The sequence below is a fragment of the Pipistrellus kuhlii genome, unplaced genomic scaffold, assembly GCF_014108245.1.
Source record: "Pipistrellus kuhlii isolate mPipKuh1 unplaced genomic scaffold, mPipKuh1.p scaffold_m20_p_17, whole genome shotgun sequence".
Lineage (NCBI taxonomy): Eukaryota > Metazoa > Chordata > Mammalia > Chiroptera > Vespertilionidae > Pipistrellus > Pipistrellus kuhlii.
The window spans coordinates 21,255,252-21,282,688 of record NW_023425482.1 but is presented as its reverse complement, the minus strand read 5'-3'; the positions used below and the strand labels follow the sequence as shown (position 1 = coordinate 21,282,688).

Here is a 27,437-nt window from a genome sequence, read left to right as displayed (position 1 = left end):
TTCCCTCCCTGATTGCCATAGCAGGAAGGCTGCGCTTCTAGACACAGCCATACTTATCTTTTATAGTTCTCATAATGTCGCTCCTTGTTTGGAGGATGCTTCCTTTATGCCACCTAGAGCATGCGATCGCTAGGACAGCAACCTTGTATGTCCAACTCGCACAGTTCTGCTCCTCACATGACCTGGCACAGTCAGTGGAAAGGACGCTCTCACCCCATCAAGCTCATGTGACCATTAGCTTGTAACTCCTGGCACTAAACCATAGTGCCAAGCCCCACGGAGCTGAGTGTGGTGGAAAAGGCTGGGCTGGACCCAGTGAAAGCAGTAGGAGGTGGAAGTGGGGGCAGGGCTATAGGCCAGAAGTGTATAAATCAAGTGTTTATAGATCAGGGTTCTTTGAGCTGAGCTGAGAATGGGAAGGAGGCAACAACATCGGTATTCTGCAAGGGCCCTGGCCGCTTAGCTCAGGCGGTTATAGTGTCATCCCTATATGCCAAGGTTGCAGGTTCAATCCCTGGTCAGGGCACATACAAGCAACAACCAATGACTGCATGATTAAATAGAACAATCGATCTCTCTCAAATCGATCTCTTTCTCTCTCAAATCAATAAATTTTTAAAAAATTAATGCAAGGACAACTTATTGTGTAAACCCAATCCTTATGTCCATCCCTCTGCCCATGGGCTAGCACTCTGCCAGTCCCATCTGGACCCCTCACACCGTGCAGGTGCAGGGGAGCCCCATCCATGTGCAGGGCACTGACATGGGGTCCACATCTTTCTGGAAATCTCCTTTGCCAAACCGCCGCTAGGGGTGCTGTCATTTGCACCCCTTGAGCCTCCTGTCTTGAAGGGGACCTGGGAACTCCAGATCCTGGGGTGGAGGGTTCTGAGCGCAGCTACATTTGTCATAAACCCTTACAGCCAGATTTCCCTCTAAGTTTATGGGTTCCATATGTGTTTTTCTGGTGAGCCCGCTGAGATTTGAAAGGGAGAAGTTACTCTCCCTTTAAGTGAGCTTGGCACTCAGAGGGCATTCGTTCCTGCTGCAAAGCTGTGGAAGGGCAGACGCCATCACCCCACTGGGCTGAGGCCCCATCCTCCGTTCCTCACATCCACCCCAGCCCACTCTCTCCTGTCCCTAGGAAGGGAGCCTTTTTGGGAATGTCCAGCATGTTCTCATACCTGTAAGTGGCCAGTAGAAAATCCAGACACCAGGAGTCTGGGAGTTCTGAGGTCTCAGCCACAGAGTCTACCAACTACTGAGAATGTAAAGTCCCTGTCCCCCACCCAGTGTTCCCCTAGATTAGTGTCATGTGTCATTAAATTTAAACAAACACACACATACACACTCACTCACTTACCTGTGTCTCATAGAGGTGACCAACTCCGTTTTTTGTAAGAAGCAGGAATGAGCTTGTCATCAGCCCTGGGAGCCTGAGCCCGCTGCATGGTGGCCAGGATAACCAGATGGGTTCCTCTGTCTCCTGCCTTCTGAATTTTGCCTTTATTCTTACTGGCTCTGCAGACACAATTGGGCCCAAAACTTAGATGGTCGTAGCACGTCCGAGATGTTTATCTGTGGGATATTTCCTGGAAGTAAAGGTTGAGGACCCAGATGGTCCAGGCATGTCTAGGAGACACTGGCCCCTGACCCCCAAAGTGCCACTCCATCCAGGGAGGTCTCCTCTTGCCTTTTGGAATTCTCCGAGTCTGCTACCCCCACCCATCGCCCCCCTCTGCCGAGCATTCCCCAACTCACTGTGTGCATCTACATGATTACTTTTCCTACTTATTATTTTCCCTAAACTCCCCCACACACACACACACACAAAATACACCCTCTCTCATGGTTTATTTCAATGTGCAAATTGTGTTCATTTGGCTTCTCTGTTCCACCAAAGCACTTTCCCTCTGTCAGTAAGAGGCTCTATCTCTCTTCTCATAGACCCAGGACTCCCTCCATGCTCCTACTTCTGATCAACTTACCCTCTCCATGCACTAGATTTCACAGGAGGAAAGCCTTCTTTCCCTTTACTGCATTTACTAGCAAGCCCCAACCATACAGCTTCTTGAAATTGGGCTAAAGAATGAAGATTTCTGCACTACCCAGTGTGGCCACCTGGCGGCAGACAAGAATAACTTTGAGCCTAGGCTAACTTAAACTTTGCAAAGAGCTTTCCTTATCGCGGAAACACTGACTGGTGCATAAGGCTTCCCCTGCATCCTGGCAGCATATATTGAGCACCTGTGGTTTGCATTTATTGGTACATTTTTCAGTCTTGCAGATGCATAATATACTTTTCAAAACCTGTCTGACATGGCTCCGTGGTTTTGAGTGTAAACCTGTGAACCAGGAAGACACGGTTTGATTCCTCGTCCCCCCAACCACAGTGTGGGGCCATGCAATCAATGGTTCTCATTATTGATGTTTCTATCTCTCCCTCTCCCTTCTCTGAAATCAATAAAAAAATAATAATAATAGTGGGTTCCCAGGGCTAGTTTTTAGGACTTGTCTCAGTAATCTTTTTTTTTTTTTAAGTTTTTTTATAGACTAATTTATTGTACATACAAATAAATTCGCCCATTTTAGGTGTACAATTTGATAAATTTGGGTAAATGTATAAGACACACAAGCACCATCACATCAAGTTTTAAAATGCCTTTATTGCTCAAAAAGTTGTTTCATGCCCCTTTGCAGTCAGTCACTGTCCTGACCCTGATCCCGTGCAACCACCGAATTGCTTTCTGTTATTATAGTTTGCCTTTCCTTGGATGTCATAGAAAAGGAATCATTTTTTTACTGACTTCTGTCACTTAGTATAATGTTTTTGAGATTCAACCAACCAGTCCTCTTTGCTGAGTAGTATTCCATATACAATATGCCACATTTTATCCACTCAAAGTTGCTATGAACATTTTCAGATGAGTGTTTGTACAAAAATATGCTTTCATTTCTTTGAAGTAAATAGCTAAGAGTGGAATTGCTGGGTCATATGGTGAGTGTATGTTTAACTTTTAAATAAAAGTGCCAAACTGTTGCCCTAGCCAGTTTGGCTCGGTGGATAGAGTGTCAGCCAGTGGACTGCAGAGTCCCAGGTTCGATTCTGGTCAAGGACACATGCCCAGGTTGAGGGCTCCATCCCCAGTAGAGGGCATGCAGGAGGCAATGGTCCATGATTCTCTCTCATCATTTATGTTTCTGTCTCTCCCTTCCTCTCTAAAATCAATAAAAATATATTAAAAAGGGAAAAAAAGAAAGCCTACTAACAAAATTTTTAAACAAATGCCAAGCTGTTATCCAAAATGACTGCCATTTTGCATCTCTACCGGCCACAGATAAGGATTCTAAATGCTCTGTACCCTTGCCAAACTTGGTCTTATCTCTTTTACATTTGATTAATTTTAATGGGTGTAGTGGTATCTTATTGTGATTGGTTCCCTGTTGCTCTCTCCACACCCCCACCTCCACCCCAAGGATCAGGTTAAAGGAGCAGATTCAGAAAGCTGCCTCGTTATTCCTGGCAGGAGAGAAGTATGATCCGAAAGCTCTCCAGCCCCAGATGCCAAGAGTGGACCTGGCATGTTGTCTAGCCATGACCTTTGCCCTGTCCCTCAGCCAGTACTCCCAGCTGTTTGAATTAGCAAATGTTTACTCGTGTCTCACTCTGTCCACCCATCCTCCCACCCTCTGCTCCCAGCCAGCAATGTTCCTGACACCGAGACTCAGAAACTAGACCTGCCTTTCCTTGGAGTGAGCAATCTCCCAAGCCAGCAGGGAGACAGATACTCTGACAGACACTTGCCCTAAGAACAGACTTTCCTTGGCTTTGGTTCCATGCCTCCTGTTTTCACACATAAAACTCATCTTCCAGCCGAAACCGGTTTGGCTCAGTGGTAGAGCGTCGGTCTGCGGACTGAAAGGTCCCAGGTTCGATTCCTGTCAAGGGCATATACCTTCCGGTAGGGGGTGTGCAGGAGGCAGCTGATCAATGTTTCTCTCTCATCGACATTTCTAGCTCTCTATCCCTCTCTCCTCCTCTCTGTAAAAAATCAATAAAATATATATATTTTTTAAAAACAAAATACTCATCTTCCACCCAAGTGAGGTGTTTCCAGTTATCATCACTGTTTTATGGATGGAAACTAGGCCCAGAGTTGTAAAGTAACTTGTACAAGGTCACACAGCCAGAACTTGGCAGAGCCAGGATTTGAACTCAGGAAGTCTGGCTCATAAGTCACATCTTCCCCACAGAGGGGATTTGCGTTGGAATCTGCCTGCAGGGCAGCGCCCTGCTTCTGCCCGGTCACTTGAGAATCCTCAAAGAGAGTGGGCCTCCAGGAGAAGGTCATCCCCAACTTATACCCTGAACCGACTGATGGCCCTGCCTTGAGAACCCAGCGGCCATGCAGAACTAAGGGGAGCAAGCCAAGGGGAACCCACAAACCCAGATGGGTCAGGGCCTGCAGGGCAGAGATTGGTGAACCCAGAGTAGCCTCTCTCTGGTGCGATCACAAGTAGGGCGCTGTGAGCAGTGTGAGTATGTGACCACCAGGGGGTACTGCAGGATCAGGTGTGCACACGTGGACCCAGTGAGACAAGGTGCTGGCAGCTCCTCCCAGTAGACAGACTAGTGTCCATACCCAGGCCAAACTTAGTTTTACATACACACACACACACACACACACACACACACACACACACACACACACAAATAGGGTTCCATCACGTTCCACAATGTACTGGATGTGTATTTTTGAACAAGTTTTTATCTTCTTTGTTCCTTAGTTTTCCTATCTGTTAAATGGGAACAATGATAGTGCTCCCCTTCACAGATCCGCTGTGAGCATTGAATGATCATTAACTGTACATTGTCTAGAACAGTGTCTTACACACAGAAAATGCTCTAAAAATGCTTCCTGGCCGAAAAACCGGTTTGGCTCAGTGGATAGAGCGTCAGCCTGCGGACTGAAGGGTCCCAGGTTCGATTCCGGTCAAGGGCATGTACTTTGGTTGCGGGCACATCCCCGGTAGGGGCTGTGCAAGAGGCAGCTGATCCTTTCTCATAGATGTTTCTAACACTCTATCCCTCTCCCTTCTTCTCTGTAAAAAAATCAACAAAATATATATTTTTTTAAGAAATGCTTCCTGGTATAGGTAACGCAAACTTAACCACACTGACTGAAAAAAAAAACCAACATATGGTTCCCTGACTACAACTTAAAGATCGACAAATTAGGGATTTTGGGGGGTGTCTTCCTAACTTTGTTAAGGGCCTCTTCCACTTTAACACTTGGGCCTGTGTCTGCCCAGAAGTGGTACCAGATGGAGCCCCATGATGTTTTGAATGACAGTCTGGGTGCCCTCTCAGCAAGCTGGCCCTCTTAGACTCTCAGGGAAGCCATCCTCCAAGCCCCTCTCCTACTCTGCCTGCAGCCCCTCCTCTTGGATTTTAAACCCACTCCCTCTCAACCTCAGTTCCCTGTCCATCTTGTCCAGGCCCTGAGAGACTATTGCAAGAACAGAAAGAAACTTGGCAGGGGACAGCAGCTCTTCCACTTGGGAATAGTGGTCCCCGCACATCCCTCTTCCTTCTCCCTGCCCATCAGCCCCGGACCCCTCATGCCCAGACCCCTCATGCCTTAAGGGCATCATTACCCACTTGAGTGTCTCCTGATGTGCAGTTGCCCCTCCCTACTGTCCCTGAGCGAGAGCCTCTTCTGGTTCCAGGGGCCTTGACATCCATCCTCTCCCTCAGGAATCAGTGCTGTTCACTCAGATGCTGACACAAGTCCCCTCTGTGCTTCAGGCCTGGACATTGAAATGAGCCCACGAGCTGGGCCTCACTCAGGACCCAACCAGGTTGCAGCAGATGCCAGGATCAGAATGGACTCAGGCCTAGGCCCTCCTCTAGACATTCCAACTCGGATGGGCAGACTGGTCACAGCCCCGGTTCCTACCCTCTCCTTCCCGCCTTCCAGTCCCAATCCTAAAGCCACCACCACGACCCCCCTACCCCCACCAGAACTGGTTGGATCTTGGTGAAGCCCTGCCCACAACACACAACACACACACACACACACACACACACACACACACACCTCTTTGTCGCCTTTCCCTTTATATATATTATATATAAATACATTATATATATATATATATATATATATATATATTTTTTTTTTTTTTTTTTTTTTTTTTTTTTTTTTACAGAGAGGAAGGGAGAGGGATAGAGACTTACAAACATCCATCAGCCGCCTCCTGCACGCCCCCTACTGGGGATGTGCCCGCAACCAAGGTACATGCCCTTGACCGGAATCTAACCCGGGACCTTTCAGTCCGCAGGCCGATGCTCTATGCTCTATCCACTGAGCCAAACCGGTCAGGGCACCTTCCCCCTTTTTTTTACCGGCTCCCAGGGCCTCCACGTGGATGAAGCCCCTCCTACGGTCCATCCTCCCCCCATTCCTCCTCTCCATCCCTCTCCCCGGGCCGAGCTGGCGGAGGAACAGCATGCAAACGCGTCTCCTGGGGGCCTCTGCGGCTCAGCTCCTGCAGAGCCGGATCCCCCGCTCCGGAAGCAGCGCCCCTTCCTCTCCTCCGACACCCCCGCCGGCCCCAGGCCCCGCTCCGGCAGCAATTACCGGCGAGGCGGCGGGGAGGCCCAATCAGTGCGGGAGCTGCGGCCCCTGCGCGGAGCCCCTCCGCCCGCAGCCCCGGGGGACGCCGTCCGCCTCCCGCCAGCTGCGGCCATGGATCCGGCTGCCTGCCTGGCGCGGGGCCAGAGCCCTGGCGGATTCGGGGCGCCGGGAGGAGCTTAAACGCCACGCCGGGAGGTGGGGGCCAGCGGGGTGGGGCCTCCCTCCCTAGGAGGGCCCCCGGCCCAAGTCCTCTGATGGCCTCCTGGTCCTCCTGGCTTCAGGACCTCCAAGGCTAGACTTGAGCTGGCCACGCCCAGAGCCGTGCCCTCCGGGTGGCCATGGCAGGGCCTGGCCTTAGACACCCTCGGCTGGGAGGTGGGCAGCAGGGTGGGTGGGCAGTGTAGGGCCCTAGGTGCCCATCACTGACCAGAGAATGCATGCATGGACTCCTTCCCAGGTCCCTGCCCTGCCCAGCCTCACTCGCTCACCTGTGGGCGCTGGGAGACCCAGAGGGATCCGTTCTGGCCTCCGGGAGCCCACAGACCTCCTGGCAGAGGCTCCAGGGGCTTGGCGGGGACCTTAAGCGGAGAGAAAGAGCGAGGTCCAAGGAGGCATTCGGTAAATGAAAGAGGGGTGCAGGGGGGTGCAGCCACCACCACTTCAAGGCTTCCCCTTCCCCACTGGCCTCTTTCCGGCCCAAGCGGGACTCGACGGGACCTTACAGTGGGGAACAAGGTGGACCTGTACCGAGGACACGCTCTGAGTGAGGCTGACGTTTCTAGAAGGGAAGAAGCTGGCAGAGAAGATCCCAAAGAAATCTGCTGTACAATGTTTGTTTCTGCCAACAGTGCCAACCAGGGGCTGGGTTAGAGGTCCTGGGTGCAGTGGAATGGGGTTGAGGATGGCCTTTTTTCTTCTTTTTCTTTCACTTTTTCTTTTTCTTTTTTTCTTTCCCCACCTCTTTCAGGTCTGGCCTTGGTAGGGAAGGGCTGGGGGCTCGCTGGGGGCTGTAGAACTGACCTCAAGCCCTCCTGGATCAGACTTTCTGTGAGGAAGAGGGGATCACTTCTCTAAAGACAGGCTAGGTGTTGGCTGGGGACTCCCCTTTCCCCCCTTCGCCCCCAGAGAAAGCCAATCAAGACAGCACTCCAGCCTCTCACCACGGGCCCTCTGTAATCACAATGATAGCTCCATGGCCACAAGGAATTGGGTTGTGCCCATGTGTCTGAGCAAATCAGAAGGGGAGGAAGGCCCATCTGAGCCCTGAAAGAACTCAGAGGCTGGGATCAGATGACCTCACGGAGCAGACTTCAGCATGCCTCCTTTAGGCAGAATTTGGGAGCCGTGTGTTCTTGTCTAGGCCTGTCCCTCTGAGTGAGTTCCTGTCTGGGCCTGTCCCTCCTGGCCCTTTGCCTCTCCGGGCCTGGTTCTCCTCAGCCGTGTGCTGTAACAGTGACTGTGCGGGGGACACTGCTCCAACCCAGTCTCCTCCATCTGTTGTCCAGGACTCCTGTTCACTCCCGTTTAGCCACAGGCATTGTGGGAGAGCGTGCCTGGGACCTCACCAAGGAGCCCCTGGGTGGCCATGATGGATCTCCTGCAGGGAAGGAGCAAGAACCCTTTTCATGGGGAGCCGGAAGGTGGAAGAAAAGCCTTTCAGGAAATTAGCACCAGTGACAGGAACATTCATCAAAAGCTGATAGAGGCCGAAACCGGTTTGGCTCAGTGGATAGAGTGTTGGCCTGCAGACTGAAAAGTCCCAGGTTCAATTCTGGCCAAGGGCATGTACCTTGGTTGTGGGCACATCCCCAGTAGGGGGTGTGCAGGAGGCAGCTGATCGATGTTTCTGACTCTCTATCCCTCTCCCTTCCTCTCTGTAAAAAATCAATAAAAATATATTTAAAAAAAAAAAAAGCTGATAGAGGTGCCTCTGGCTGATTATAATGTCTTTCCTAAGGAGCAGCTCTTCTAGCCTCGGGCAAGGACTGGTAGATTCCAAGGCTGTTCTAGAAACACCCCCAAACCCACGGCTCCAAAACCCTGGCCCTGTTGCTGGGCCTTTCGGCACCTGCCAGAGGTGCCACCATTGATTTGTTGCTCTGTTACAGGGGTCCTCAAACTTTTTAAAGTGGGGGCCAGATCACGGTCCCTCAGAGAGCTGGAGGGCCGGACTATATGAACTACTAATTCCTACTGTAACACCTCCGCTGCGCTCACTGTCCAAAAAATCTGGCGGGCCGGATCAGACTCCTCTGCGGGCCGCATGTGGCCCGTGGGCCGTAGTTTGAAGACGCCTGCATCATGGGATTCTGCATTGCTAGTAAAGACTGCCTGCCGATGGGCAGGGATCATGGGTTCAAATACAACTGTTCACCCTGCTGTGTGATCTCAGACACTCAGTTGGTCTCTCTGATCCTCTCTGGCAGGAGAAATCGTGACCTTGCCTGGTTTCTAGGTAACTAATATATTTCACAAAACTCAGCAGATCTGGAAAAAAAGAATAGTTTCCCCAAGAATGAGGATATAACCAAACCCAAACAAACTTGGGTAGTGGAGTCTAATGGGAAAAGCAGGGAAACAGCCTGGATAGGAGATCCGTTATCCCTCTCCTAGCACATGGGTATGGCAGAAGAATTTTGCAGCACACACCTCCAGGGGGCACCACTTATCCGGTTTACAATGTGAATGAGCTTCTGGATATAAGGTGAACTCCATGCCTGCCTCCTCTGGGCTTGCCACCTACACACGCTTATACCACACGTGCCTCAGAAAAGGCTGTGATTGGGTGATTGTTCCGTCACCACCTAACCCAAAACATCCACAATGGGCAGTTTTATCAGTCCAATGTACTCCCTCCAGCCTATCCATGGCATCTTTGTGTCCATCGCAATCTCCAATACTACTTTGATTGTAAGGCATGCTGGGAGCTCCCCTTGGGCAGGAGGGAGCAAGATGACCTTAGCATAAGGTGAGGCCAGGGAAGCTATCAAGACTGTGGGGTGCATTGAGGAGGTGGGGTTCCGTCTCTAGGGCAGGCATTGGTGAGGGGATTCTGGGGGCCAATCGGTCTGCCCAGTGCAGTGGAAAAACGATTCTCAGAGGCTTCTGGGCCCACACTTAATGAAAGAGTATGAATTTGTTGGGCTGAGAAAGAGGAAAGGAGCAAGCTAGATAGAGGAAGTTAGCCAAGCCTGAAAAGGAACTCCTTGTCCATTCACTCAGAAGTATCATCTAGAGCAGGGATGGGGAACATTGGCCCGTGGGCTGTATAAGGCCCAATAAATCATTTGGCCTGGCCCTGCCAAAGCATGAGGGGTGAGTTAATTCAATATTTGACCAAATAGAGCAGGATCATTTTTTTTTTAAATATAGCCAATTTTCTTTTCTTTTTTTTAAAATATATTTTATTGATATTTTACAGACAGGAAGGGAGAGAGATAGAGAGCTAGAAACGTCGATGAGAGAGAAACATCTACCAGCTGCCTCTTGCACACCCCCTACTGGGATGTGCCCTCAACCCAGGTACATGCCCTTGACCGGAATTGAACCCGGGACTTTTCAGTCCACAGATCGATGCTCTACCACTGAGCCAAACTGGTTTCGGCTCATTTTTTAAGTTGATAATTTCGTTATAAATATCCAAATGGCCCTTGGCAGAAAAAAAAGGTTCCCCACCCCTGATCTAGAGGAAGGAAATTATGTTTGCTTTATTTTTTTAAACTTCTCATAAGAGTTTATTTGAGACAAACTGATAACATTGCTGGAAAGCAAAATCTCAACTGCTTATTGTTTGCTTTATTAATTGTGCTTGTATATCTAGAGGGAAAGCAGGCGGGTGAGGTGGCCATGGCTAGTAATTCTTTTTTTTTAAATATATATTTTATTGATTTTAAATATATATATATTTTTTATTGATTTTTTTAACAGAGAGCTAGAAACATGGATGAGAATCATCGATCAGCTGCCTCTTGCACACCCCGTACTGGGGATGTGCCCGCAACCAATGTAACTGCCCTTGACCGGAATTGAACCTGGGACCCTCCAGTCCTCAGGCCCGACGCTCTATCCACTGAACCAAACCGGTTTCGACCATGACTAGTAATTCTGATGGCCTATTTACAAGCCAATATTACAGCCTGATGGGAAACCTGGCCTGCCAGGATGGTTTAGGGCTAAGGAAATTTGAAAACTCCAGGAACAGGGCAAGGTGTCGAGGTATCATCAAGAGGGACACAAAAGGAAATAAAAAGAATGCATTTGGATTCCAGAGTTGATAATGAGCTAGAAGTGAGTGTTGAATTATTCAGCCTCTTTTATTGATCTATTGATCTCTATCTGCAGGTCTTGGTTTATTCTTGGTTGGCATTTCCTGTGTTTGAGATGCTGAGAAGAGAAATGTAGGGAGGAGGGAACTGATTTTTAAGACTCAAGAAGAGACAAATTTGTTCACACGTATCAGGAATCTTAAAATGCCCATACCTTTTGACACGGTGGTTCTATTATACTTCTGAAACCACTATCCAAAACTTTTAAGAAAAAGCTTTTAAGCCCTAGCTGATTTGGCTCAGTGGATAGAGTGTCAGCCTTCGGACTGAGGGGGTCCCAGGTTCGATTCTGGCCAAGGGCACATGCCTGGGTTGCGGGCTCAATCCCCAGTATGGGGCGTGCAGGAGGCAGCCGATCAATGATTCTCATCACTGGTGTTTCTATCTCTCTCTCTCCCTCTCCCTTCCTCTCTAAATCAATAAAATATTTTTTAAAAGAAAAAGCTTTAAGCATCATGATGTTCACAGAAGCTTATTTTGTAGCAGTGAATAATAGGAAGCAACAAAAATAAATCCCCAACAATAGGCAATTGGCCAAGGTGCCATTAGAAGTTTCATATAATTACATGGGAAAATATTTATGCCATAGGGTTAGGATAATGGAGCATTCAAAACTGTATCTAGCCAAAACCGGTTTGGCTCAGTGGATGGATTGTTGGCCTGCAGATCGAAGGGTCCCAGGTTCGATTCTGTTCAAGGGCATGCATGCACCTTGGTTATGGGTACATCCCCAGTAGGGAGTGTGCAGGAGGCAGCTGACTGATGTTTCTAACTCTCTATCCCTCTCCCTTCCTCTCTGTAAAAAATCAATTTAAAAAATTTTTTTAAAACTGTATCTATAGTATGTCAGAACTATGTGAGAAAATGTGAATGAAAGGAGGCCAAGGAAAATATACTGAAATGTTAGCAATGATTGTTTGGAGGTGGTAGAACTCTCTCCTTTTCCTATATTTCCTAAATTTTCTACCAAAAGACACCACAAGTTTTAAATAATTAAAACAACTTAAGAAACACTATGAAGGCTGTACAGTGTTTAAAATATACATTTTCATTGATTTCAGAGAGGAAGGGACAGAGAAAGATAGAACATCAATGATGATAGAGCATCATTGATCAGCTGCCTCCTGCATGCCCCACATTGGGGATCCAGCCTGCAACCTGGGCATGTGCCCTGATTGGGAATCAAACTGTGACCTTCTGGTTTATAGGTCACAAATCAATGGGGAGCAAGGTCCTCCCAGAACCCAGGGTGTTGCAGTGACCTAGGTGTGTTGACCCTCTCCCTGGTACATGGTATGGACCCAAATGCTAGAATGAGGCATGCTGTGGGGCATCACTCTGTGGAGGACAATCAAAGGCCCCTGGCCTCATATTTAAAGAAAAAGTATGAGTTTTCCCAGCTGAGAAACAGGAAAAAGTCATGCTCGATAGAGAGCAGTAAAAGCAAAGGCGCTGAAGCATGTGGGAAAAGCAAGCAGGTGAGTGTGACTGGATTGCAGGGTGCCACGGGGAGAAATGGCGGGAGATGGGATTAGAAAGGAAAGGAAAGACTGTTAGGGGGTCCATGAATGCTAAGCTGAGCACCTTTGCCTTCCTGCCACAGACAAATCAGAGGCTTGAGGGAGGGGGCTTAGGCAGGAGAGCAGTGTGGTTAGAGCTCACTACTAGTCTCCTAGTCTAGTCTGTTTCTCATCACCCACCAGAAAGTTAAGGGAAAGGGGAGCAAGTCTAAAGTATCCCTCCAAGCCAGGGCCGGTTTGGCTCAGTGGACTGAAGGGTCCCGGGTTCGATTCCGGTCAAGGGCATGTACATTGGTTGCGGGCACATCCCCGGTGGGAGGTGTGCAGGAGGCAGCTGGTCGATGTATCTCTTTCATCGATGTTTCTAGCTCTCTATCCCTCTCCCTTCCTCTCTGTGAAAAATCAATAATATATATATATTTTAAAATTAAAGTAGCCCTCCAAGATGGCCAGACAGGCCTCCTGACCCAGCCTGGCCTCTTCCCACCGCACCAGGCCCAGCCCCCCCACCCCCAGGCTCCCAGACAAACCTCTCACTTCCCATGACAAAGAGGCTCGTGTGGAGCCAGGGCAAGATTTGCAAACGTCAAACTTGTAATTACAAGGATGAAATCATCTGGTTCCTTTTAAGCAAACGGGTTTATTGATCCCAACACTGAAGAAATGCTATTCTGGGGAAACTTGCTTCTTTTCTGCTTTCCTCTCCCTCTGTGCTTGTGGGGGAGGGTAGCAGGGGAGCTAAGAGTGGGGGGAGAACCTCTTGGAGGGGAAATTCTTAAGGGTCTAAGAGTGAATTTTATGGAATGTAAATTATATCTCAGAAAAGAATTCTTTAAGGCTCAGGAAAATGCCTTATTCAGACAGATGACACCCTCACCCTGGACTTGGGCCTATCTCCATCCAGAAACTAGAAGCTGGGTAGAGGTAGGGCTTTAGGCACTGTGCCAGCCACTAATTTCCCTTCTCTCCCACCCCCTTCAGGTCTCATTTGTGGTTTCAGATCCTGTTTCAACTGCAAGATGGTATAGTATTTTCTCAGTAACTGAAGGGAAAGGGTTTCCTTAGAAAAAATGCACCAGAGACTCGGGGACCTAGGAGGACTTCACTCTCTCTTCAAGGAGAGGAAGATGTAAGTAGCTGCTGACACCAGAGCTAGATAAAGCCAATCTTTCTGCTGGATTTGGGGAAGCAGGACATCTAGGCCTTGACCTTCCAAGTCAAAGAGGGACAAACAATTGGGATGGGGGACAGGAATGCATCACCATCAAGGGCAAGAGCCAGCCGAAACCAGTTTGGCTCAGTGGATAGAGTGTCGGTCTGTGGACAGAAAGGTCCCAGGTTCGATTCCGGTCAAGGGCATGTACATTGGTTATGGGCACATCCTCGGCAGGGGGTGTGCAGGAGGCAGCTGGTCGATATATCTCTCTCATCGATGTTTCTAGCTCTCTATCCCTCTTCTTTTCTCTCTGTGGAAAATCAATAAAATATATTAAAAAAAAAAAAAGTGCAAGAGCCACAAAGCCCACAATAGGACCCCTTCATTCAACCTACTGGGGACCCTTTGGGGGCATGTTTTGGGTGCTCCAGGAGGACTGACCCCAGCCACAGCTCTCCATGAGTTCACAGTTCATTTAGGGAGAAAAGCAAGAACTGTGGCATCTCCACCAGCAGAGACCTCAGAGTGGAATGGTTAAGAGCATGACCCTGGGACCATCAGCTCCTGGGAGCCTCAATTTCATCTGTAGAATAGGGTGAAAAAGAAGAATACCAAACTTGTAGTGTTATGATGAGGAGTGAACAAAGATGCCAAGGCATTTTGTTATCACTAATGAGACAGGATCTTATCACAGTCTTATGGTTACTTATTTACCTTTTCAGAGTCTCAGTTTCCTCATTTGTCAAATGGGGGCAAGAAGACCTGGTTTGGCTCAGTGGATAGAGCGTTCGATTCCAGTCAAGGGTATGTACCTTGGTTGCGGGCACATCCCCAGTGGGCAGCTGATTGATGATTCTCTCTCATCAATGTTTCTGACTCTCTATCCCTCTCTCTTCCGCTCTGTGAAAAATCAATAAAATATATTTTTTAAAATAAATAAATAAAATTAAAAAAAAAAGACCTGTCTTAGAAGGTGGTTGCTTGAATTAACTGAGATAAGGGACATGTAAGCACCCAGCTCAGATCTTCGTGGTTGGACCAGACAATTGAGGGTTCCCATCCCCTGTTCAGTGCATTCCCACCCACCCACTCCAGATCAGTCTGGAAGTCCTTGGGCGGGAGCAGCTGCCCACCCAAGAAGGTGAGGCAAAGGAGGCCCTGGGCTGGCTGAATCCTTAGGAAAGGAAGGCTCCAAGCAGCGGAGCTTCAGAGATTTCAGCCAGACTTGGGAAGGAGGAGGGTGTTTCTAGGTACAAATGCCCTCAGGCATCCATCTGGTGGCCCTCCCAGAGCTGATTGGGATTGCAGGGTGCCGTGGAGGGGTTTGCTAATCCAAACCCAGATGGTCAGAAGCACAGAGCTAAATATAGCTAACCTGGGTGAAACTTTCATGTATTAATTTCCTTTAAATCCGTTTTAAAAATAAGTGAAAATTTTAATTAAAAAAAAAAAAAAGGTATGTAAAGGTCAGCTGAGGCAATGACTTCCTTCAGCCTGTGGCTAGTTTTCCGGTCATCCTGGCTGGTTGGATGCCAGACAATGCCGAGTGTGGGTTACCCTGTGGCTTGGAGTTGCCAAAGGCTGTCTGTGGTGTTGCTGTTCTGGGTTGGCCTGGCAGGCTTTTTCATCCCTTTCCCTCAGGACATCATTTCCCACCCCCATGAGGCTGACGGAGGACTCTGCCCTGCTCTGCACTCTCATGGTTCCCCTCCAGCTCCCTTGAACCTAAAAAAATTTGCCTTGACCTTGCGCTTTTCCTTGTCAGAGCTCATGGTATCTGCCTGGGCATCTTAGCCACTCTAGGGTCATTTCACCTTCTATTTATTCCACATTTCCCATGGCAGAAACAATTAATACTGGAGTCCGAAGACCAGAATCAACAGCAGGTCTGGGAGCCCCACCTGGACCCACTGTGGATTAAAAGTGCTGCTTTCTGGGTCCTTTTTTTAAATTTATTTTTATTTTTAAATATATATATTTTATTGATTTTTTACAGAGAGCAAGGGAGAGGGATAGAGAGTTAGAAACATCAATGAGAGAGAATCATCGATCAGCTGCCTCTTGCACACCCCCTATTGGGAATGTGCCCGAAACTAAGGTACATGCCCTTGACTGGAATAGAACCCGGGACCTTTCAGTCCGCAGCCTGATGCTTTATCCACTGAGCCAAACCAGTTTCAGCTTCTGGGTCATTTTTTAGAGACAGAAATGGAGAGTTTTATACAGCCGTCTACCTAAACAGAATATGGTGGTGCTGAGTGGTATCACCTGGAAGTCAACAGCAGAAACTGCTCCCCTGGCCACTGGCCTCAGACAGGCTTTGTTGACTGGAAGCAAAGCCATTGCCTGCCTCTCCCAGTGTTTCCCAAAGTGTGGTACGCGTCCCCCCAGGGGTATGGGAAGAGTTTGGTGGGGGTACGTGTTGCACCGGAGTTTGGTGGGGATATGCACTGCACCGGGCTTAGCTGCACCTAATTCTACGTTCTCATGAGTATGAGAGGTACTCAGCGTTATGAAAATTATAGAAGGGGTACACATACTATGTCAAAAGTTTGAGAAACACTGAACAATGGTTGTGTTGCCCTGGCGTCCAAAGGGCTTAGCTGAAATGGGAAGACTTGAGACAGAGGCAGCAGATGAATGAAAGCTTCTGTTACTGTGAGTGACTTAGTTCTGCCTCGGTGCCTTGGGAACGAAGCTGCCTCACTCACCTCTCAAAATAAGTTGCAGATGTTTGAAGGCTGGTTTTGTCTGCACTTTGCCTGTGCTGATGTGGAGTTTCCCCCTCCAGTTTCATCAGAGCCTTTAGGCAGCAAAATAAAAACGACATCCTTTGCCAGATGTAGCTGATACAAACTGTTCAGTGGACCCACAGGCACTCCCACTCCTTCCTTTGGGTAAAATTGCTCTTTCCTTCTTTCAACCATCAGGTTCTCTCTGAGGATGTCAAACCCAGACTCCCAAGTCTAGATGGAAGCAAATATGACATAAACTGGTCAGTGTCATCACATCAGCCTGGATATAATGATTTGGCAGAGGGGAGAGTATCTGACCTGGGCTAATCAAAGACCTTCCCAGGAATTTTATGACTTGGCAATGGAAAAATGGCTGTTCCCATCCTTTGCCAAGAAATTAATGCCATCAAGAGAACTTGAGAGCACTAAGGAGTCAGAAGAAATGGAGGAATAAAAAAAGAGACTCTCTCTGTGATTTATTTACTTAAAATAAAACAGATCCCTTTTTTTTTTTTTTTTTTTTTTTTTAAATATATTTTATTGATTTTATACAGAGAGGAAGGGAGAGAGATAGAGAGTTAGAAACATCGATGAGAGAGAGTCATCGATCAGCTGCCTCTTGCACACCCCCTACTGGGGATATGCCCGCAACCAAGGTACATGCCCTTGACCGGAATCGAACCCGGGACCCTTCAGTCCCCAAGCCGACGCTCTATCCATTGAGCCAAACCGGTCCCAGCAACAGATCCCTTTTTAGCTCTATTTGCTTGAATTGGGTTTCTGTCACTTGCAATTGAAGAAGACCTGAGAGGAAGATTCTGAGAAAGAGGGAGGCCCAACAATAGTGGTTGTTGACATCCATATCTATTCTATTTGTGTACAAACATACATTCATTCACACATGCTTGGTATGGACAGAGAAGCATGCCCTGGGAAGGAATAGACTCTCTATTTACTATTCAGAAAGAGTGTGTTTGTTAAAACCATCAGCCTACAGGTCTGACTTTGCTGACAATTCCCTCCCTGAACTTGGGTGATGGATCACTTTCTGGACCTCAGTTAGGGTTACCAACCATCCCATTTTGCTTGGGAGTGGGTGATTTCCTGGGACATGGGTGTTTCATTGCTAAAATAGGACAGTCTCAGGAAAACCAGGACAGTTGGTCACTCAAACTCAGTACTATATCTATAAACATGAGATAGGGCTAGACAAGGGTGGGAAATTCAGCCAAACTGTGTTCACGCAGACATTACAAATTGCTCTGGGCACTAATTCCCATGACTTTAGGTGTCTCTTCACAATCCTTTGCAATATGGCCAGTTACTGTCAATCAGAGTTGGCACCACTTGCCATCCTTGGACTCAGTTTTTGACAAGTTGGAATTTCAAGGATCAGAATTTTTTAAAAATATTTTTTATTGATTTCAGAGAGGAAGCGAGAGGGAGAGAGAGATAGAAACATCAATGAGGAGAGAGAATCATTGATTGGCCGCCTCCTGCATCCCTCCAATCTGGGATTGAGCCTGCAACCCCAGGCATGTGCCCTTGACCTGAATTAAACCCGGACCCTTTGGTTCGCAGGCCGAAGCTCTATCCCCTGAGCCAAACCAGCTAGGGCAATAATCGGAATTTTTAATATATATATATATTTTTTTATTAATTTCAGAGAGGAAGGGAGGAGAGAGATAGAAACATCAATGATGAGAGAGAATCATTGGCTTCTTCCTGCATGCCCCCTAATGGGGACCCAGCTTGAAACCCTGGCAAGTGCCCTTGACTGGAATTAACTCAGGACCCTTCAGCCCGCAGGCCAATGCTCTATCCACTGAGTCAAACCGGGTAGGGCAAGGATCAGAATTTATTGAGGATCAACTTGGAGTCAAACCGGGTAGGGCAAGGATCAGAATTTATTGAGGATCAACTTGGAGTCAAGGTCTGTCATAAACCTCAAGTCAGACTCTCTACAGCTCGGGCTCAATGACTCCTAGAAGTTGTGAATTTTTTGGGATTTGTTTGCACATTTGAGTAAAGGTATGGACTGGCATTAGGATACATTTATAAATCCAGCTTGCTATCCTTTAAAAACGTAACTTAATCGAGTGCTCATTATGTGTTAGACCTACATCAAAGCTCTCTAATACTGTGAACTTGTTCAAGTCTGGATTTTGGAAATGAGCAAACAGGCTGAGCGGCCCAAAGTCTCATCTAAAGCTCCAGTCAGCAGGCAAGGGAGTCCAGTAAGATCTCACCTAGGACCTTCTGACTGACACTCACAGCTCCGATCTTTCCATCATGACCTGGGTTCAAGTGGGGATGCTCTGGTCTGATTCCACCTTTCGTCTTTGCATTGCACGTTTCACACCCACCCATCCCCTTCGGTTTGGAGGCGTAATGTCCCCCAAAGACTTAAATTTCCTCGCGACTCGGAAGTCCAAAAGTCCCAGCCGGTCGAAAAGAAAGGAACCGCTCCATCTCCACGGACCGGGCGGATCCCCACGGGGCGGTCCCACCATGAGTGGCCCGCGGGGTCAGCCCCGGGGAGGAGGGCCGCGCGGAGGGAGGAGCTAGGCTCCCCGCCACCTAGCGGCCCGCAGGCCGGGGCGGCGCATGCGCGGCGCGGGCCGCGGAGTTGTGAATGGTACGTTTTGTTTGCCGGAGTTTGGGGCGGGCGGGCGGGCGGGCGCGCGAGGGGCGGGGTGGGGCCGGCGGGGGCGGGGCCGGCGGGCCAGCGAGGTGGGCGGTGAGAGGAAGTGGCGGCGGCGGCGGCGCGGCGGTCGGGGGCGGCGGGTGCTGGGTCCGCGCGGGCGGCAGGCAACGGCTGAGGCGGCGGCGGCGGCGGCACCACCACCACCTCAGACCCCGGGAGCCAGAGCCCACGCGCGCGGGCGCCTCAAACAAAGGGCTCCGCGGGCAGCGGTCAGTCAGTCGGTCCACGCGGAGCCGGCCAGCGGGTGGCCCGCGCTAAGCCCCGGAGCCCGACCGGCCTGACGCGGTCTGACCCAAAGGGCGGGAAGATGCCGCGCGTCGTGCCCGACCAGAGAAGCAAGTTCGAGAACGAGGAGTTCTTCAGGAAGCTGAGCCGCGAATGCGAGGTGAGGCGGGCGGGCGGGCGGGACGGCGCGGAGGCCGCGGCGCGCGCCCCGAGTGGGCCCGGGCGGAGAAAAGTTTGGGCGGCACGGCCCTCCGGGAGGCCCCCGGGACCCCTCCCCGGGACCCCGCGGCGCCGGCTCCCGCGGCGAGGGGCAATCTCGCCGGGGCCGCCGTCTGCCCGCAGGCTCTGCTTGTCCTTATCGGCGTCGCGCGGGGCGGCGGGCGGGAGGGCGGGCGCGCGGGCGGCGCCGCCGCCGCGGATTTGGCTCCTGATTTCGGGCTGTGTGTGTCCGCCTTGCAGATTAAGTACACGGGCTTCAGGGACCGGCCCCACGAGGAGCGCCAGGCGCGCTTCCAGAACGCCTGCCGCGACGGCCGCTCGGAGATCGTAAGTCGGCGGGGGGCGGGGGGCTCGGGGTCCCCGGGGCGCCGGGGCGCGCGCGGGTCACTTGTTGCGCGGGGGCCGCCGCGGCCCAGGTCGGTTCCGGACGCCGCGGGCCCCGGAACTGAGCGCGGCGGCGTCTTACTTCCTACTCGGGATTCAAACTGCGAAAGCGGAGCCCGGCGGCCGCGCGTCCTCCTCGCGCGGAGACGCTTCCCCGGGGCCCGCGGCGGCGGCGGCGGCGGGTCTGCCTCGCAGACGCGCGACTCGGTAAACTGCCGTCCGCGCGAACAAACCGGAGGCAGACGAACCCCGGGGAAGGTTAGGTGTAGGCTCTCGGGTCAGGGAAAGGGTGTTTCTAAGCAAGAAAACACCCCATTCGGGAAAAAAAAGAACCGGGCTTCATTCAAGGATCTGGCTCCAGGACGATAGAGTTAGTTGGTAAGTCTGTAGGTGAAGCGCTTTCATTGCCCAGGAGAACTAAGAAGAATAAATCTTGACGCCAGTTATCTATTGTCCTTAGAGAGAAGGAGAAGAAGAAATGACCCAAGGAACATGCCGCGATCTTTTCTTAGAATGTTAAGCCCTAGGAGAATCAGAGAGAAACCATTATCGTCTTTTTTTTTTCTTTTTTTTCCAAAGCTAAAAAGCACACCCCGTTTGTGCTGCATGGATTTTCAAAAACCACAGTTGATCTTGAGGCCGTATTGTAAGTGGTAGATTTAGTGCATTGCCTCCATCAAACCTAATGTTAAAAGGAGAAAAAAAATTAAAGTGTTCTAGTGTCCCTGATCTTTTGATTTGTCCGATGCTAAGGAAGGGGGGAATGAAGAAGCCAGAGAATGGATAGGAAGAAAAGGAAAGGTTGATTATTTAAAAAAAAAAAAAAAAAAAAAGTTGAAATATTATGTGATGGAATTCAATAATTACTCCGTGATTGGGCCCATTGCATTTGAAGAGACTTGAAGCTACTATGCAGTTCGGGTTAACAATAGGAGGACATATTGGCACATTTACTTCACCACCTCCTTTATAAAGCATCTACGTATTTATTTTTATTGAGATGTAATTTACATACCATTAAATTCTCTCTCTTCACCAAAATTAAATTTATTTCTAAAGGTTATTTCCATATTTAAAATGAAAGTTTTTTAGAATCATATTACAGAAAATGAGAAGATACTGGCTAAATTTACCAGGAGCTCTAGAATAGTTGATGATTATTGCATGTTATGAAAGAAAAGCTCCTGCTTTCAGCCCACTGCCAAATTTTTTGAGTAGTTGTAATCATATGATATAATGTGTAAGACAAATATTTTTTGGTTTTGTTATTGAGTGGTAAAAGAATCATTTATTAGTCGGTCACGTAATTGTATCATCCTTTGCATGTGCTTCCTTTTGCAAAAGGTATACCTAACCAGTGGGTTTCCTGGAGGTAATTGATGTAAAAGTTGAGATACAAACTATTGTCAGGACTTTTTTAAAGCTGAGGGTTTTTGGTTTTTTTTTAAACCAAATGAAGAATAGCTATTAACAGTTTTTCTCTCATATCAGACTTTACTGCATGTATTTATGAACTGGGAATATAATTCAACCCGAAGTGTATCTGAATTACTGTACTATAATGTTGCTGTGATATTTATAGGTGGCATGTATTTGTCATAAATTTCTTTCCAGGGATAAATCAGACAGATATTCTAGTTCTTCCTCTCTTCCAAATATTTCATCCTGCAAGTTTTAATAAGTTCTTAATATCCGACAAGTATTGAAAGTTGAAGGTGCATTGAAAGATTTGCTCTGAAGATGGCATATGTGTCTTAATTTGTTGAATAATGTAACTATTTGCATTTGGTAAGGGATTTCACATTACCCTCTCTAGTTTCCCCCTTTAATTCCATGTCTTCCACATGTAAATTACAGTATTCTTATCTCCAAAGGGTGGAGACCTTGTGGTTATATTCATTAATATACTCCCCTCTCTGCAGGTACTTTGCACAATGCCTTTTGCATCATAGATACGTGATTAATTCAGTTTAGATGTTACTTAATGTAATGCCTAAAATTTGTCTTTTGACTTATAAATAGGCAGTAGCTTTTACCTATTTGGTTATGAAAAATAGATGTGGAAAAGGTATTCTTTGGCCTCTATTTTGACAGCAGTTATATATTGTAAAAATATTCATGTTTTCCACAATTATTCCTAATCTAAGTTCTGTGATGCTCATCTCTTCTTAACTATAAGGTAGTATGAATAAAAGTGATCATGAGTGAGGGATAAAATCTATTTGATAAACTGATTTATTCCTCCGGTAAGTTCTTACTGTAGTAAAAGTGTTGGAGATGTCTTCAACACTAATGATTAATAAATAAATAAAAATACTTATGATAGGTATGGTGACTCTACTGGGAGAGCAGTGAATACCATATGTATGTTTTTAAAAATTTATTGTTTTGAGAGAAAGAGATGGGGTGGTGAGAGATTGATTTGTTGTTCCACTTATTTATGCATTCATTGGGTATATGCCCTTATTGGAGATTGAACTGATAACCTTGGGGTGTCAGAACAATGCTGTAACTGACTGAGCTACCTGGCCAGGACAAAACCGTATATTTTTAATCCTGAAAATGGAAGGATAAAAGGTATGTTGGATTTGCACAATGTGTGCTGTTTTATAATTTATGAAATCTATAACAAATAGGGCAATCTGGAAATCTTAATATAGACAGGGATACTGGTGTAGCATTTTTATGTTTTCAAATATAATTTCCTGAGCTCATGTATGTATAGGTATTCCATTAAAGAGTTCTGTGGTCAAATAAATTTGGGAAGTGTTATTCTAGCATGATCTGTGTGTTTTTTTTTTAATCATTTCTATCTCAGAGAGAGGGATCTTGATGAGATAATGGGCATAAAGTGAGGAAGCAGGAAATCTCTTCTGAGGTTGGCTTTCAGACAGGAGATGAGGTAATAAGATCTGTAGACTGTTTTTACTGAGCATAGAGCTGATTTGGGGTACAGTGGGTGGAAGGATTTGTTATTGAGTACTGAAGAAACTTACCTGGGAGATTTTGATACAAGGCTTCATGTCATTGGTGAATCTCTTATTTGCCACCACTCTGCTCTGAGAATTTAATTATCTGAGGGTGGAAAAAGTTAGCTCAAAATTATTTCTCTTATTTTATTTAGCAGGTACTTATATATCATTTACTTGATCTGTTCTAAGCTCTTTACAAATATTAATTTGTGAGGAAACTGAGGTAGAGTTAAGTAACTTGCCTAAGGAAACAGCTAGCAGTCTGCTTTTAATTTAAACTGTTTATTTAATTTCACTTGATTATTTTTTAAACTTATGCTAATAGTGGGATAAGATTTTTTAAAATATATTTTATTGATTTTTTACAGAGAGGAAGAGAGAGAGAGCTAGAAACATCTATGAAAGAGAAACATCTACCAGCTGCCTCTTGCACACCCCCCACCGGGGATGTGCCCGCAACCAACGTACATGCCCCTGACCGGAATCGAACCCGGGACCTTTCAGTCCCCAGGCCAACGCTCTACCACTGAGCCAAACCAGTTTCGGCGGGATAAGATTTTTTAAAGTTAATATTGTAATGATGGCTGTTCAGAAGAAAGGGTATCTCAGTTGATTAGGGAAATGCTATCACAACTGTAGAAATTGAGCAGTTAGGTTGATAATTGTATGTACGGTACCAGTAATAAAAATAGGAAGTATAATTTTTACCTCTAAAAAGAAAAATCTAAGCTGTTAAACATCAGGGGAACTAGAGGATAGTTGAATCAGCTAAAGGCTTTGAACAAATCGCCAAAATGTGAACCCTTACTTTCAGATGAAGACTCTGCTTGAAAACTTGATGCTTTACAACTTTAATTGTTATAATAAAACAAAAACATTCTATTTTAATAAAAGAAAAAATTCCAACAAAGAAAAGTTTACATTTAGATGATGAAAAATGTGTGTGTGTTTTTTCAAAATGCTTTTTACTTCTTAATTTCCCTTGGGGAAAAGGGACAGTGTTCCATTTTTTTACTTGGGGGAAATACAGTTAAATTGCTCAGGGATTATACAGATTGACACTTTATTGAAATGGATTTAGATTGTTCTGTCTGTTGAGCTATCCTAATCTTTTATAAATATTAGATGAATACTCTTGTTAAAGTCAGATCCAGTTATCCTGAAGTCAGATTTTAGAAAATGCTGTGTGATTTTTAATCTAATCCAAGATTTTAGAGAGAATGGGAAGTGCTATCAGGGCACATGCTAATGTATGGTTTATCACAAGTGGACAGTCCTGTGCATTTTTAACATGTGCTTTAAAGCAAGGGCTAGCAAGAAAAATTAAAATGTTCCATTTATACAACTTCAAATTATATATTTTAGAATTCAAAATGTTTAAATCTTCAATGATTTTCACACTTAAAAAATAAAGTTTTTAAATTCAGGGATGGTAGCTTCTGGTTAGACATTAGCAATGCACAATCCTAACGTCAGCAAAAACTGACTTGAAAGAAAGTATTGATTTCCATGGCTTGATTTTAAATTTAAGCAGCCAATGGCAAATGTCCTCAAAATGGAATCAGATGTTTGTAACTTAATACTTAAGAAAAATGATGAGTGCATGTTTTTTACTTTTAAGTATTCTCGGTGCTGCCTGGCTTAAGACAGAAACTGATGTAAAAATAAATGACTGTCTGCATAATTTATGTAATGTCCTGCTCCTGATCCTGTTTGTATTGATTTTTCTAAAAGGCTTTTGTGGCCACAGGAACCAATCTGTCTCTCCAGTTTTTTCCGGCCAGCTGGCAGGGAGAACAGCGACAAACACCTAGCCGGGAATATGTCGACTTAGAAAGAGAAGCAGGCAAGGTAGGAAACATTTCTTTGTAATTTGAAATACTATAGGTTGTTTTATTAGAAATTACCTGATGATTTACATTAATAAAGAGGTTGTAGTTCTGATTATAAAGGGATATGTTTTCATATTATAAGGATACAAAATTTTTAAAAATCACTCAAACTTTTATATCATTCCATTGCTGATTTCATGTGTATTAACATTCATCTTAGAAAGTTCTAGCATTTAAAGAGAGTAGTGTGCTTTTCTTACACGGAACATTCAAAACTTAATTTCTTTAAATGTTTGGCAGGAAATAATCTTTTTTTTTTTTTAAACTAAAATATTTGTGAGTACAGTGCTGTAAAAAAAAAATTAAGAGAAAAATGAGAAAAGGCTTTGTAGGCTAGGCTTTAAATTTAATAATAGTTAGAAATAGCTCCTGGGTAGCTTTCTGCTTCTGTTAGTAATTTAATTTTGAAAAAAAGCAGCATGAAAATTTTAACTTGGAAATAATTTATTTGTTTTGAGAAAATGCTTCTGAAAAAACAGATGTCATAAAATTTTTATGTTGGAAGTTTATGTTGAAGATTAAAAATATAAGTAGAATTGTTTAACTTGAGAAAATGCTATGTGATTTTTAATATGATAAAAACTAAGTTAATGTATATTAATGTATGTATATTATGATTTTGGTGAAATTTTAATGAATATTTTGGATTGGTTCATCTTTTTATGTAGAAGTCAACTTCAAGATAATATTTTTAAAAAGAATATTTTAACCTTATTTTATATTTAACTTTTCTCCTGTTTCCTCTGCAGTGTTTCCATCAAATTGCTAAATTACTTTTCTGTCATGAATAGCATAACTTATCACTTTATTTGTAAAACATAAAAAATATCTGAATATTCCTTTGAGGAACTAAAAAAAAAAAATTGTATTAGGTAGGAAAAGGATTTCTAACTTCTGTATATATATATAACGAAGACTTCTTTGTTTTCTTTAATTTTATGAAATAAGGTTTGATCTTTTGTCAGTGATAAATTAATTTGGAAAGAGAGAGGAGAAAATAGGTACAGAATGTAAAAAATCTAACCTACGAATCTATCTTAATAATAGAGTAATATGCAAATTAACCATTACTGTCACACAAGCCACGCCCACCAGCCAATCAGAGTGACCATGCAAATTAACCCAACAAAGATGTCATGCGAGGAGGGAGGAGTGAAGGCTGAAAACAGCATAGAAGGAAGAGGGAGGGAAAGTGGAAAGCAAGGCAGCTGCAGCTGCTGGAGGGAAAGCACTGGCAGTGTGTGTAGGGCAGGGAGAGGTGCACAGCAGCATGCGAGAAATATTGATGTGAGAAAGACACGTTGATTGGGCTGAGGATTGAGCTTGCAACCAAGGTACATGGCCATGACCAGAATGGAATCTGGACCTTTTAGTCCTAAGGCCGAAGCTCTATCCACTGAGCAAAACCAGCTGAGGTTAAGGGCAAAAGTTTTGAAGCCATTATATGATTTTTGCTTTTTCCTTGGGTTGAGTGGGGGGTCTATTTGGCATATGTATGTATAACTAAATTGAAGAAATTACTGTTTTCCTTGTTCAGAATTCTTAAAGTGTGTTGAACATGGTAGCTCAGATACAGCACACCCAGACCAAAATAAATCCTTTTCTTTCAACTTTAATGCTAAACTATTTTGATTTCAAAATTGATATCTCACTTGGCTGGTGTGGCTCAGTGATTGAGCATAGACCTAGGAACCAGGAGGTCACAATTTGATTCCCAGTCAGGGCACATGCCTGGGTTTTAAACTTAGTCTCCAGTAGGGAGCGCCCAGGAGACAACCAATTAATGATTCTTTTTCATCAATGTTTCTATATCTTTCTCTCCCTCTTTGAAATCAATAAAAATACATTTTAAAAAATTGACATCCCAATGTTACTGAAGTCTTAAGTGTTTAATAACTATTAAATGGTGTTTACGCTACTAGGAAGTATATTTGCTTGAATTAATTTAATGACATAGGTTTACTGGATTGAAGACCATGTTATTTTTGGACTTAAGCCTCTGAGATGTTTTTAGTTATATGACCAACAATACCAAAAATGTTTTAATGGCATATTCTAGTATTTAGTATGTGTTTTCAAATATTTCAGGAAAAGTGATAAAAAAACAATGTAAGATATCAGGAAACTTGCATTTCATTAATGTTTGTTTTAGAAGGTTTTTTCTGTAAAGGGCCATATACTAAATATTGTTATTTTGCTCTCTGTTGCAACTACTCATTTCAGCTGTAAGAGTGTAAAAGAGGCCATAGACAATGTGTAAACAGATGAGTGTGGCTGTGTTCCAAGAATGGTAACACTGGCCAAAAAAATCAGTATCTTTAGATTTAAATCTGTAAATGTTTATGTGTAGGTTCATATATTTCTCAAATATAATTTTGCCAACACCTGTACTACACTAGTAGAATCTACAGGGGGAAAAAGCATTTTAAAGCAAACAAGAAAACAACTGCTCATATTACACCATACTACTGGGATGAAGTATGCCAGAGAATTTGGATAAAAAGTACTGACCAATGTTTTTTCATCTGTAGAGTTCATGGGTCTTTTTCTCTTTCTCCTGTTTGGTGGGGGGAAAAAAAAATAAAAAATAAATAAAAAAAAAAAAAAAATATATATATATATTTATATATATTTATTTATTTATTTATTTTATTGATTTTA

The 27,437-nt window shown here is 45.5% G+C and overlaps 1 protein-coding gene across 7 annotated transcripts in view; it reads left to right on the top strand.

The window, feature by feature from the left end:
* The first annotated feature begins 19,128 nt into the window (after positions 1-19,128).
* The window catches only part of CBFB (core-binding factor subunit beta), a 48,246-nt gene continuing 39,937 nt past the window's right edge, over positions 19,129-27,437 (top strand). For 2 of the 7 annotated variants that reach the window (XM_036441543.2, XM_036441545.2), the window contains exons 1-3: positions 19,129-19,469; positions 19,769-19,855; positions 24,619-24,735. In XM_036441543.2, coding sequence (XP_036297436.1) covers positions 19,392-19,469; positions 19,769-19,855; positions 24,619-24,735 — 282 coding nt within the window. In that variant the 5' untranslated portion in view covers positions 19,129-19,391. The remainder of the gene's footprint in view (positions 19,470-19,768; positions 19,856-24,618; positions 24,736-27,437) is intronic. The other 5 variants (XM_036441538.2, XM_036441539.2, XM_036441542.2 and 2 more) reach the window with 4 other exon arrangements.